Source organism: Salvelinus alpinus, chromosome 5 (assembly GCF_045679555.1).
Source record: "Salvelinus alpinus chromosome 5, SLU_Salpinus.1, whole genome shotgun sequence".
In the NCBI taxonomy this organism is placed as follows: domain Eukaryota; kingdom Metazoa; phylum Chordata; class Actinopteri; order Salmoniformes; family Salmonidae; genus Salvelinus; species Salvelinus alpinus.
The window spans coordinates 71759211-71772896 of NC_092090.1; the positions used below are offsets into that span (position 1 = coordinate 71759211).

General features: G+C 40.6%; 3 protein-coding genes across 3 annotated transcripts in view; 2 read left to right on the forward strand and 1 right to left on the reverse strand.

Moving 5' to 3' along the window:
- Positions 1–22: 22 nt before the first annotated feature.
- Positions 23–7612, forward strand: LOC139576700 (chemerin-like receptor 1). Its single transcript, XM_071403044.1, has 2 exons — positions 23–134; positions 2467–7612. The coding sequence occupies exon 2, from the start codon at positions 2495–2497 to the stop codon at positions 3533–3535; it is 1041 nt and encodes a 346-aa protein (XP_071259145.1). The 5' UTR covers positions 23–134; positions 2467–2494; the 3' UTR covers positions 3536–7612.
- LOC139576697 (sialate:O-sulfotransferase 2-like) overlaps positions 6482–13686 on the reverse strand; it is a 131353-nt gene continuing 124148 nt past the window's right edge. The window contains exon 9 of the mRNA XM_071403040.1: positions 6482–11638. Within this exon, the coding sequence (XP_071259141.1) occupies positions 11280–11638 (359 nt within the window). The 3' untranslated portion in view covers positions 6482–11279. The remainder of the gene's footprint in view (positions 11639–13686) is intronic.
- LOC139575330 (chemerin-like receptor 1) lies at positions 7842–8603 on the forward strand. Its single transcript, XM_071400261.1, has one exon. It carries the CDS (start codon positions 7842–7844, stop codon positions 8601–8603), a length of 762 nt encoding a protein of 253 aa, XP_071256362.1.

Consider the following 13686-nt stretch of genomic DNA (forward strand, 5'->3'; position numbering starts at 1 on the left):
TGGGAAACTGCACAGTCAGCTAGTGCTGTTGTATTGGTCAAAAACGGAGAGGAGTGGTAGGACATCACAAGTGACAGTCAATCTACAAGCACCACTGGACAGTGACATGTCACCACCATCAATTGGTCTGTAAGGTAGGCTATTGTCTTTTCCTTCATTTCAAAATCATTGTTTCAGATCATCTAATGTTATGTTTGTGCTATAGATTACATATTAAGTTAATTGATTGGATAATTGCAAGTACTGATTTAATGAATATAGGCAATATCTAATACATCTATATTTGAGGATGTTTTCAACACTTGCAAAACATATCTTACATTTTCACATAGGCCTATAGATATCAGTATTTTATTGAAGAGAGGGAGAAATTGATGAAGGCCATTGACGAAAGCCAAAATGTGAAGCTTTTAACTTTGCTAAAATTACATTAAAACTTCTTCAGGATCGGTGACCCGTCCGTGGAACGGTTGAGCTAATGTAGGCTAATATGATTAGCATGAGGTTGTAAGAAACAAATACAATTCCCAGGACATAGACATACTGTATCTGATATGGGCAGAAAGCTTAAATTCTTGTTAATCTAACTGCACTGTCCAATTTACAGTAGCTATTAGAGTGAAAGAATACCATTGCTATTGTTTGAGGAGAGTGCACAAATGTATGAATAAACCAATTAGGCACATTTGGGCGGTCTTGATACAACATTCTGAATAGACATGCAAGATTTCACTGGATCACTCTAAAACTTTGCACGTAGTGCTGCCATCTAGTAGCCAAAGTCTAAATTGCGCCTGGGCTAGAATAATTAATTATGCCCTTTCTCTTGTACTTCAAAAATGATGGTACAAAAAAAATCTTTGTATTATCTCTTACCAGATCTAATACGTTATATTCTCCTGCATTCCTTTCACATTTACACAAACTTCAAAGTGTTTCCTTTCAAATGGTATCAAGAATATGCATATCCCTGCTTCAGGGACTGAGCTACAGGCAGTTAAGATTTGGGTATGTCGTTTTAGAAGAACATTTCAAAAAAAGGGGCGGATCCTTAAGAGACGTTTTTAATGGTGAGCGAGCGTTGAGCCTTTTCCTTTTCAATTTTGATTGAAGAGAGGGAGGACACGGTAGTCGGAGAAAAGAACCGTGAGGAGAGAGTTTGTGACAAAGTAGCGATGGGCCTGGAACTCCAACCCACAGTGACCACGAGCACATACAGTCAGGTCCAAAATTATTGGCACCCTTGATAAAGATAAAGATAGGCAAAATGATGCAAAAACTGAGCTATTTTGTATGCTACATTTTTTTGTAGAAAATTACATTATTTTACACTTATACATTTGCTCATTTTACATTTAGATTTTACATTTTAGTAATTTAGTAGACACTCGTAACCAGAGTGACTTATACAATTCATGTCTTAATCTTAAGATAGCTAGGTGAGACAACAAAATATCACAATCATAGCAAGTACATTTGCCCTCAAAGTATTTATCAGCAAAGTCAGTGGTAGTAGGAAAAGACAAGTAAAAAAATACCAAATAATAAAAAGAGGACCAGTGGAAACTAAATTGCCCCATAACATCCAAGATCCACCACCATATTTTACAGTAGGTATGAGGTACTTTCTGCAAATGCTTCTGTTATTTTAAATACCAAACCCACCACTGGTGTGTGTGGCCAAAGAGCTCTATCTTCATGTCATCTGACCATAGCACCGCCTGGAGTTTGATAAACGGCATTGGAACCGGTGCTATGGTCAGATGCCATGAAGATAGAGCTCTTTGGCGTCAAAAAACGGAAGTGTACCAGGACATTTTAGCCAAAAACTTGGTTGCCTCTGCCAGGCCACAAGAAATGGTTAATTAACCACAAAATCAAAATTTTGCAATGGCCATCTCAATCGGACTTGAACCCCTTTGAAAACCTTTGGTTTAAATTGAAGAGGGCAGTCCATAAGTGCAGACAAAGGATATCGAGGATCTAAAAATATTATTTATGGAGGAATGGTCTAAGATCCCTCCCAATGTGTTCTCCAATCTCATAAAAGACTTTAGAAAATGGCTCAGTGTCGTTATCCTTGCAAGGAAGGGTGCTGGAGTACTGAAAACAAGGATGCCAATAATTTTGTCCCCTACCATATTTAGATTTTTTTTGTTACTTCTAAACAAAATCCTCCTTCTCTGAGAAATTGTATTGAGCATGCAATATAGCTCAGTATTTGTATTATTTATTTTATACAGTCTTATTTTCTCATCTTTATCCAGGGTGCCAATAATTTTGGACCTAACGGTCGGTATAAGGCGGTGCTCTTTACCAAATAGACCACCTCAGATTTGTTTGAAGTGGACATGTTCAGAAACAGACAAGTAAATTACCCATGGCTAGAAGACACTCTGAAGTAAAGGGTTGAGAACAAGGGGGTGATCAAAACAGTTTCCTAACGACAATATCTTATCTTCACAGGGATTGCAAGCCAAATAACTGCAACACAATGGAGGATTATACATATGAATATGATTTTAGCAATTACACCTATGACAATGATACTCCTCCCGAGGATGTAGATTTCAAAACCCAGAAGACATGCTTCACAGAAGTTTCATGCGTCTCCCTCCTGGTGGTCAATGTAGTTATCTTCCTGCTGGGGGTTTGTGGGAATGGGGTGGTCATCTGGATCGCTGGTCTCAAGATGAAGAAGACAGTCAACACCACCTGGTACCTCAGCCTGGCCGTCTCCGACTTCATATTCTGTGCCTGTCTCCCCTTCAACATCATCAACACGGTGACAAAGGACTGGATCTTTGGGGTCTTTATGTGTAAGTTCACCTCTTTCGTGATGTTCCTCAACATGTTCTGCAGCATCTTCCTCCTGGTCGTCATCAGTGTTGACCGCTGTGTGTCAGTGATGTTTCCAGTGTGGGCTCAGAACTACCGCACCATGGGCAAGGCCTCTGTAGTGGTGGTTCTGGCCTGGGTTGCCTCTGTCGCCCTCAGCATCCCCTCCATGGTGTTCAGAGACGTCAAAACATATTTAGGGACGAGAAAGTGTTTCAATAACTACAGAGACCAACACAGCCACAAGATGATCGCAGTGAGTCGGTTCATTGGTGGGTTTGTGCTGCCATTCTTTATCATCATCTTTTGTTACTCTGTCATCATCCTGCGACTGAGAACCAACCGAATGATGAGCAAGTCCTCCAAGCCCTTCAAAGTTATGACTGCCCTGATAGCCACATTCTTCATCTGCTGGCTGCCCTACCATGTCTTTGTACTGCTTGAGCTGAACCACCAAAGCTACGACCTGGAGGTTATAAGATTTGGGCTTATGGTGGGCACTACTGTAGCCATAGCTAACAGTTTCCTCAACCCAGTGCTGTATGTTTTCATGGGCAATGACTTCCTGCAGAAATTCAAGAGCTCCATACTGTCTAAGATGGCGAATGCCATCGGAGAGGAGGGCCGCACCACCAGCCGCTACCTCTCCAGGTCCAGCTCCATGGAGGGCAGCCGCAGAACCTCCACACACATCTAAATCTCTACGATGATGGTAAGGCCTCAGTGGCTGCAGAGACTAAGAACACAATTTTGTTCAGCAACGATTTGTCTTGTAGAAATGTCATGTAAGGTGTGTTTTCACTTTATGGTCTTATGGACTAGTTATATTTGTCATATATTTGTATCATCACAAGTAGTGCTCTTTGTCTCATGTTAAAACGTATATCTGTTTGATTTGTTTCTCCCATGAGCTCCAATATATTTTCCTACCATAACTTTTTCCAACCAATTTGAATGTCATTATCTCACATACAGAATGCGATGGAGGCCTTGCTGTGGAGTGACCTTTTGTAGTGATGTGACCTAACATAGGCTTATAACCTATTTACTATACATATTGAAATAACAACCTAATAACCTAATAATAATAACCTCTGCATAATGTGTGTCCCTGTAGATCGTAAAATGTTAATCTTATAAGCAGAAGTCCATTTGTTCCAGTGAGTGACCAAGCTCATAGTTCAACGACATCAGTGAAAACAGGAAATCCTCCTTTTTGACAGCCATGTCTCTTGATGGGAAATGTTTTTTGAGTGGAAATCGTTGTGACCTCTTTGTGGTAATTTGTGTAAATTAAGCTGAAACATATCCCTACCACTGAAAAAAAAAGCTACCTTCTAAAAGGAAATGAACATCACACTGCTTACAGATCGAAGAGCAGAAAGACTATTCACACACTTTGAAGTGTACACTGAGTGTACATAACAATAAGAACACCTTCCTAATATTTGCCTTCAGAACATCCTCAATTCATCTGGGCATGGACTCCAGAAGGTGTCGAAAGCATTCCACGTGGATGCTGGCCTATGTTGACCAATGCTTCCCACAGTTGTGTCAAGTTGGCTGGATGTCCTTTGGGTGGTGGACCATTCTTGATACACATGGGAAATTGTTGAGCGTGAAAAACACAGCAGCATTGCAGTTCTTGACACAAACCAGTGCACCTGGCACCTACTACCATACCCTGTTCAAAGGCACTTAAATATTTTGTCTTGCCCATTCACCCTCTGACTGGCACACACACACAATCCATGTCTTAATTGTCTGATAAGAGAATTATGTTCTCCAGGTGTATAACCCAATTTAATTATATTACTCAGTCTGCAAACCAGAATTTGTAAGATCCTGGTCGAATGAAACAGACGGAGGCCCAGCTAAAATAGATAGTCAAAAAGGTTTATTCACGGGAACGTTCTAAAGTCAAGAATACAAAACAATTCATTTTATACTGACTTCTCACGCCCACACATTCACACAACCATACACACACCCATACACACAGACGCACACACATACACACAAACAGACGCACACACATACACACTAACAGACGCACACACATGTCCTGCTACCCAGCAGACAGAGATTAGTTCTCTGTTCTCTCCCAAATCTCTAGTCAGGTCGGCACCAAGATCAGACAGTCTGTGTTTATAATACCATAAAGACATATTGTCTTTACCCTAATTCTGACTAGGACTACACATTTATAGATTATGATTTTATACATTCTAATCACTTCCATACAATTATATGTTTCAGGGCGGAATATTCTAATCGTTCAATTAACAGATCATTCTCACCTAACATTGTCTCAAGGCTTAAAAATACTTCTTTAACCTTTTATCTACACTGATTGAAGTGGATTTAACAAGTGACATCAATAAGGGAGGATAGCTTTCAACTGGATTCACCTGGTCAATCTATGTCATGGAAAGAGCAAGTGTTCATAATGTTTTTTTGCGCTCAGTGTATATACAATGCATTCAGAAAAGTATTCAGACCTCTTGGCTTTTTCCACATGTTGTGACATTACAGGCTTATTCTAAAATGGATTGCATATATTTTGGGGAGCATGGGAGCATCACTGCACAACTATTTTCAGGTCTCTCCAGAGATGTTTGATCGGGTTCATGTCCGGGCTCTGGCTGTGCTATTCAAGGATATTCAGAGACTTGTGCCGAAGTCACTACTAAGTTGTCTTGGCTGTGTGCCTAGGGTCATTGTCCTGTTGGAAGGGTAACCTTCACACCAGTCTGAGGTTCCGAGCGCTCTGGAGCAGGATTTCATAAAGGATCTCTCTGTGCTTTGCTCCGTTCATCTTTCTCTCGATCCTGACTTGTCTCCCAGTCCCTGCCGCTGAAAAACATCCCCACAGCATGATGCTGCCACCACCATGCTTCACCGTAGGGATAGTGCCAGGTTTCCAACAGCCGTGACGCTTGGCATTCAGGCCAAGGAGTTCAATCTTGATTTCATCAGACCAGAGAATCTTGTTTCTCATGGTCTGAGAGTCCTTTAGGTCCCTTTTGGCAAACTCCATGTGGGCTGTCATGTGCCTTTTACTAAGGAATAACTTCCGTCTGGCCACTCTACTATAAAGGCCTGATTGGTGGAGTGCTGCAGAAATGATTGTCCTTCTGGAAGGTTCTCCCATCTCCACAGAGGAACTTTGTGACCATCAGGTTCTTGGGCACCTCCCTGACCAAGACCCTTCTTCCCCAATTGCTCAGTTGGCCGGGCGACCAGCTCTAGGAAGAGTCTTGGTGGTTACAAACTTCTTCCATTTAAGAATGATGGTGGCCACTGTGTTCTTGGGGACCTTCAATGCAGCAGAAATGTTTTGGTACCCTTCCCCAGATCTGTGCCTTGACACAATCCTGTCTCGGAGCTGTACGGACAATTCCTTCGACCTCATGGCTTTGTTTTTGCTCTGACATGCACTGTCAACTTTGGGACCTTATATATACAGGTGTATGCCTTTCCAAATAATGTCCAATCCATTGAATTTACCACAGGTGGACTCCAATCAAGTTGTAGAAACATCTCAAGGATGTTGATCAATGGAAACAGGATGTGCCTGAGCTCAATTTTGAGTCTCATAGCAAAGGGTCTGAATACTTATGTAAATAAGTTTTACTTAAAAAAAAATACATTAGCAAACAATTCTAAAAACAGGATTTTGCTTTTAAAAATGTATTTATGAATTTTAGTGTAATGCTGTAACGTAACAAAATGTGGAAAAAGTCAAGGGGTCTGAATACTTTCAGTCAAGGGGTCTGAATACTTTCCGAATGCACTGTATACATCTGCCTCAGCTATTGCAAACATCCATACACAACATATCGTCCAGCCCTATCCAAAACAAATAATTTGTGGTCGTCTGGATTGCTGGATATTGCGTTTTGGAACAAAACTCTTCATTTATATTTCCTGCCATACATCACCCATCTTGTTGTGGACAGGTTTCTATGTAATCAGATTTGTACCATGACATGTAATTCAGCCCACCTCACCAACTGTCAGATCATCTGCTGTGACACTGAAAGTCAAGTGTAATTACATACCCAAGCTGAGAATCATATTGGAGAGTCCTGTGTTTACTCTCCAGGGTGAACAACACATGGACAACACATTTCACACAACCATTGTGTGACTTGATTAATGTGAACTCATTGTTAATGTATTTGTAAAAACACAACCATTGTTCTGTTCAATCTACCTCTTTAATTTGTTTATCTGATGAATAAGATGAATAGGCTAGGATCTTGTATTGCAGAGGAAGGCAACCCTGGTCCTGGAGTGCCGCAGGCACTTCATATGTTTGATTTAACCGACCTGGAAGACCATGTGTGTTGAATTTAGGCAATCACTGAACTGATCAATTAGCTCAGTAGGTCGGGTGTGGTGACTAGTTGTAACAACATCCTGTTATATGTGTGGTACTCCAGGAACCGGGCTGCCTACCCCTGTTGTTTGTATATTGGACCATGTTTGTAATTATTTATGGTAAACCACAGAAAGAAAAGCTGCTTGTTAAAAGGAACTTAACTGGGAAGCAGAAAGAGCATTGTCACATTCTAACTGAATTACATTTATAATTCTGCAGCAGACTGTTTCTGCCTTTTTCTGATTAAATCCAATGTTTTGAGAAATAGAAAGTTAATTGATGTACACTTGTTAGGCTTTATGTTAGCTTACAATCACAATACTGTTTTTGTTTAATGTACATTGTTTTAATGTATTTAATAATTAAAAGTCATGTGACAGAAACAAACTGCTGTGTCCAACCATCTTTATGTGTATGCCATGAACAGTTTATTAAAAAAGTGCATGTAGTAACATTAGTTACCCAGCAGTTGCAAAACAGCATGCATCATATATGAGCCTGCTGCCTCTGTAATGTCCAAAGGGCCAAAGTCAATGTTTTGTATTGGATGCTGTACCTGACCAGGTTTAGGTGTAGGTGTAGGTTTATTTTCCCTTCATTATACATTTCAAATTAAATGTCAACGTCAGTTCATGAATTTACTCCTCCCAAGTATGTAGATTTCAGAACCCACAAGACATGCTTCACAGAGGTTTCATGCGCCTCCCTCCTGGTAGTTATCTTCCTGCTGGGGGTTTGTAGGAATGGGGTGGTCATCTCGATTGCTGGTCTCAAGATGAAGAAGACAGTCAACACCACATGGTACCTCAGCCTGGCCGTCTCCGACTTCATATTCTGTGCCTGTCTCCCCTTCAACATCATCTACATGGTAACAAAGGAATGGATCTTTGGGCTGTTCATGTGCATGTTCACCTCTTTCACGATGTTCCTTAACATGTTCAGCAGCATCTTCCTCCTGGTCATCATGAGTGTTGACCGTTATGTACTGGTCATATATCCAGTTTGGGCCCAAAACCAGTGTACCGTGAGGATAGCCTCTGCAGTTTTGGTCCTTGCCTGGGTCATCTCTGTTGCACTCAGCATTGCCTCCATAATGTTTTGTCATGTCACCACAGACTACACAACAACATGCTTTAACAACTACCCATCCCAAAATAGCCACCTAATTGTAGTTGTGAGTCGATTTGTCAGCGGCTTTGTGCTCCCGCTCCTCCTAATCATCTTCTGCTACTCTGTCATCCCACTGCAACTGAGGACCAACAGGATGACCAGGTCCTCCAAGTCCTTTAGAGTCATGACTGCCCTGATAGCCATGTTCCTCATCGGCTGGCTCCCCTGCCATGTCTTCATTATACTGCAATCCGGAGCCAGGGATTAAGTTTATCTAACTGTTATTCCTGAAGGTCTGAAGATATGATGGACTAAATACATACTAACCAGCGTCTGGTGTACTTTTACTACCATACAACATTTATTTCAGATTGCATGTTTATTTGGAATCGCAGTCCTTCACTTCCATTCTATTACCTTATTTATAATCACATTACATTCATTCCATACAAAATACATTCAAATGTGACACCCCTTTCGAGATAGTGCTAGCCTGTCAATGAAAGCAAAAAAAAGTCCTATGTCAAAAATAGAAGAGATAGCTCCCATTTACTTGTTGCATTATAAATATATTGGTAATTTTGTGGCACGTACTATAAAAATATATGTGTATATTTTGGAAGGAATTTTTTCTTTCATTGCACTCTTTCTACATGTGACCAATAGAGACACATTATACATCAGTCAACATAAAGTGGTGGGTGTACAAAATCAAATGTTTCACTTACAGATTATTTTGATGTATTTTAGCTTTCTATTCTCTGTTGCACTTTACCTATGGCTGGGACTATTATATAGCTTGTTTTGCGAAACCAAAGCAATCTAGAATATGGGGTGTGTCACTTTCAGCATTACTCACCTTCAACAAAAATGATCAGGGGTCGTATATCAAGAAAAAAAAGCATTGAGGGGAAAACTCTAATCTCAAATCATCTATAACTTGAATAAATGCCTTTTGGGCCTTTAGGGTAGTAAGCATTCAGCTACAGTACATGCTACAGCTGTATTAACCTTACAGTGAAACACTTTTTGGATCATATTCAAGTTAAATAAATGAAGACAAATATTTAAATAATGAACCTTCATTATCTCTTAGCTCAAACAGAGACAAAATATGAATTTTGATTGATTTTGGTGTGTTTGAGTCATTATAGGCAGGCAAATTTGACTGTCCCCCCATAAAAAGGTATAATTTGAAGTGTTAAACTATCAGGGTATGCTTGATAACTCCACAGTCTTGATCTAACGTGCCTCAGCCACACAGTGAGGTGGCATACTATTATTGATTGTTAACCCTGCCTCTTCCCTGTCTGTATTGAGATCTATGAGCCAAATGGAAATCTCAAACGTTCGATCAGTGCATTGCACTGGCACAATATTTGCAATAATTGCATAACAACATCCTTGGTATTTTGTTTCATAAGCTAGAACACTCTCGACACTAGTGTGTCAGATGATGCATTAAGCGGACAGTTTAATATCAAATATCATCAATAATATATTCACATTACCAATAATATTTGATATTAGTAATCATTTTATTTTCCCTACATTTCAACTTAAAGCCAACAGTCAGCTGACAGAAAAGGCACCACAACAAGTTCCGCAGAGTCATTTAGCAGAAGTGGTCGTTTCAAAATAGCGCTGTTTGCAGAAAACTACATTCAATAAATCCACAATAAATGTATCATGCGCAGTGTGTCTGGCTGACCACATCTGAGGAGACCAAGGATGAACAAGCTGTCGATGAGTCGAGGCTAGTTATTGAAAAGGCTGTCTTGACAAGAGTCAGGAGTGTTCCATAGAGCCTGATGGTCAAAATAAACCATGGAGGGTTAATTATTTAGTGTTCCAGAGCTGTTGCCAGTAACCAAAAGGACAGATGTAATGACTCAGTAAGACTGATACAGCACCGTTTTAAGTGAGGCCACTGCTTCAGAGAAGCAGAGCAGCTGTTTGATGGTGCTGTATTACCTCTTCTCGTTAGAATAACTGCTGAAGTATGAGGAGAAGAGTGAAGATCTAGCCTCATGGTGGGTCCACAGGGGTAGATGGAGAGATGAGTGTTCAGTCCCATTCATTACCTCTTTTAGATGGACACAGGGGTTTTCGCCAACCAAATCCAAGTCCAATAGTACGGTTTTGACCACCTCCTAATTTTAAATCTAGTAGCTCTCAAACATACTGTATTCAGCAAGTGGAGGTATAGATTTTTCATCTCTAACAAAACAAAACATTTAGTTGCAAATGACAGAACGTTAAAAGGTTTTGTGACATTTCAAACCATTTCACGAAAGAGTATTTGTTCTCCTAATCTGTGATAGCAGCAGATCCTATTCGTAATTCACATTATGCATATAAATAGACTTCTTACAGTGCTTTTTCATCACTTTCCCGATGAACAGGGATTTTATTTTGTGGTCGGCTGACAGTAATCCAGACAGTATTTACTTGGATGGGCTTCCAACACAGCTACTGTACCTTCACGTTAAGTCATAACGCACACACGTGCATAGAGGGAGAAGTGCTTTTCATTGGTGTGTATTTGAGTTTCCTAATGTCAAAGGTCAAATCAAAATCAATGTTCAGAGTGCTGTGCTGAATGTATGTTCATCAGCCAAGTAGCTAAATGTCCTTTTTAAAGCAGTATACAGTATGATGCTGTTGTCCTAATCAATACGGTTGTGTGCCTGTCAGTCAAACAAATAAAGGAAAGGGATGTGAGAAAGAAGGAGACAGAGAAGTGGAGGGGAACAGAGAAGTATATTAAATAAAAACGTATTTCCTACACATTGATTTTCAGTTCATGTGACTTTTATATTTGACGCCATTTGGACATGGATGCCATTAATTAATCCTAGAATGAAGGAAAGGGATAGAAGAACAGAGTGAGAAATGGAGAGAGAGAGAGAGAGAGAGAGAGAGAGGGAAAGGAGAGGAGATATTATCTCGGAGTCGGTCGGTACTCCTTCGGCACCCCGGCCATGTTCCTCTTCTTTAGGGAAGCGTCTACAGTCATGACAAGTTCGTCAATGCTAGTGCGCATCTCAGGTGTGTACGGGTCATAATCCAGTTTACGCAGGCCGGAGCGCTTGAATTTACCGTCCTTCTGTCCCTCTACACAGAGCAGGCGGTCCTCGGCCACCTCCAGGTCCAGAAACAGGACCATGTCCTTGAGCTTGGAGAACAGATCCCTCTTCAGCTCCTCAAAGTGGACCACATGGACGTTCCTCCCATAACGCAGCCAATCCCGTGTGTGGGACGCCCACCAAGGAGCATAGTTCTTCACAAACTCAGGCCACTCTGCAAAACAACACAGAACACCAGAAGCAGATGAAAAATGATTGAGTTGTGTGAGAAGGCCTAAAATCTTAGTTAAGGGTACACAATTGATCTCTAGCATATATCAGTTATATCCAAAGTAAATAATTCTAATCCAAAATTGGAAGAAAACACCTATAAAACAGGCACTATTGGCTGTATGAGCAGCCCAGCGAACAGCAGGAATTTTTTTAATTTGAATGTAATTTTAGAATACACTGATATTATTTCATTTAAGAGGTCTGGTGCAATTCACCAAGTGTAATCACAGCACATAATGCCTTCTCTGAGACCCGGGATTCCTTGGGGGGATTAAATTAATGACACAGAACAAAGCAAGTTTTTGTCCTTTTAACAGACAGACCTGCTGCAGTCTGGGAGGCTCAGGATTTACCACCAGGGTCAATGGAGAGCTGCAGGGGCGGGACATACTGTAGAGCAGGTGACAGCTAGGATAGGGATCTACTGTTGTGGCACCAGTAGGTCTACCAGCACCCTACAGTATACACTGTCCTTCAGTTGACTGCTAAGACAGTTCAGTGCACCGTACCTTTTTGGAATACTTTACTGCAGAAACCTTTCAATCTTTTATAGGCCACAGTCCATAAAGGAGTTGGCAGGCGAAACCAGGGCTGCTTTAGCATGTATCTTTATTAGGAGGAGAGGGATGGTTGTTAAAGTGTAAGTCTGCTGAGTTAGCAGTGCAGGCTTGGGGATTCATATGATATGAGAGTGGAAGTTATACTGCCATAGTGAACTGCAGAAGAACATTGCATGTTAAAGTGCAGCAGTGAAGCAGAGAAACAGTCTGCCACAGTTCCCTTATCAGATAGCGAAACCAAATCTGGAGAGCCAAAACACCACAGCTATTGAATCCCTCTTGACAAACCTCATGCATTGTATGCCATGAAGCATTGGTAAATACAGTAGGCAGTCCTAATCCGAGTAGGAGAGTACAATTCAACTATTTTAATGTAGTATGTGAATAGATAGAGATTTGTTTGTTTGTCAGTCAGTTGGAGTTCAGTTACAGTGGCCATGGACCAAGGTTGTTGAGCCCCTCTGGACATCAGGAAGTACAGAATGTTAGTCTATAAGGGAGGCAAAAAGCTAATACAGTACACTGAAAGGAGCTGTGTGAATAACTTAATTATGTAGGTCAGGGATAATTGTTGGTTTAGGGATTGTAAGATAATCTTTTTGACAAATTCAATAATTTGACGTAATCATCCAGAGACCACTTCCGAATATGACACATAGCCTACCGATACTTATGCATGTGTAACATTCAAACACTACCGCCAAAATAATTTGTTTTGCATTCAAGGTAATTGTGAGGCTGCAGTGCATTAAAAGGCATCAGTAACTCTAACAGTAACTCTAACGTCATCATAACAACCTACAGTACAGCCCCCCTTTAAGGCCTGGGGCCGGTGATTACACAGCTGGGGCCGACTCTTACACAATGTCCTGCTGAGTCAGAGGTTCCATCTCGAATGGCACCATATTCCCTATTTTGTGCAATATACAGTATAGAGAATATGGCAGGGTTCCCCAATAGACAGCTAACGGGCCAAATGTGTCCCGTGGGTAATTTTATTTGGGCCCCCAAGTTGTTAGACATAAAAGACTGTAAAATCACCAGGAAATCAGCTCAAAGTAATTTTTATTTAGAAAATATGTTCCCAAACTTACAAGGGATTTCAGATAGGAGCTGGTTGCCATGGTTACTGACACACTCTGAAATGTGTGGAGGGAAACATTTATAATATGACAACATACCAAAAACAATTCTGCCCATCTTACAACATGAGGCCAAAACCCCATTATATCATTCTGATATTGAAAGCCTCTGTGGTTGACCACATTACTTAATAAAAACTCCATTATAAGGAATAAGGTTTTGAAGTGTCTGTCCTAAATCTAAAAGTTATAAGAAAGCTCAGGAAATATATTTGTTTTGTTTTTACACACATTTAACCCCTTATTTTGGTTGGCACAAAACTACTTCCATTCATTTGTATGAGTCA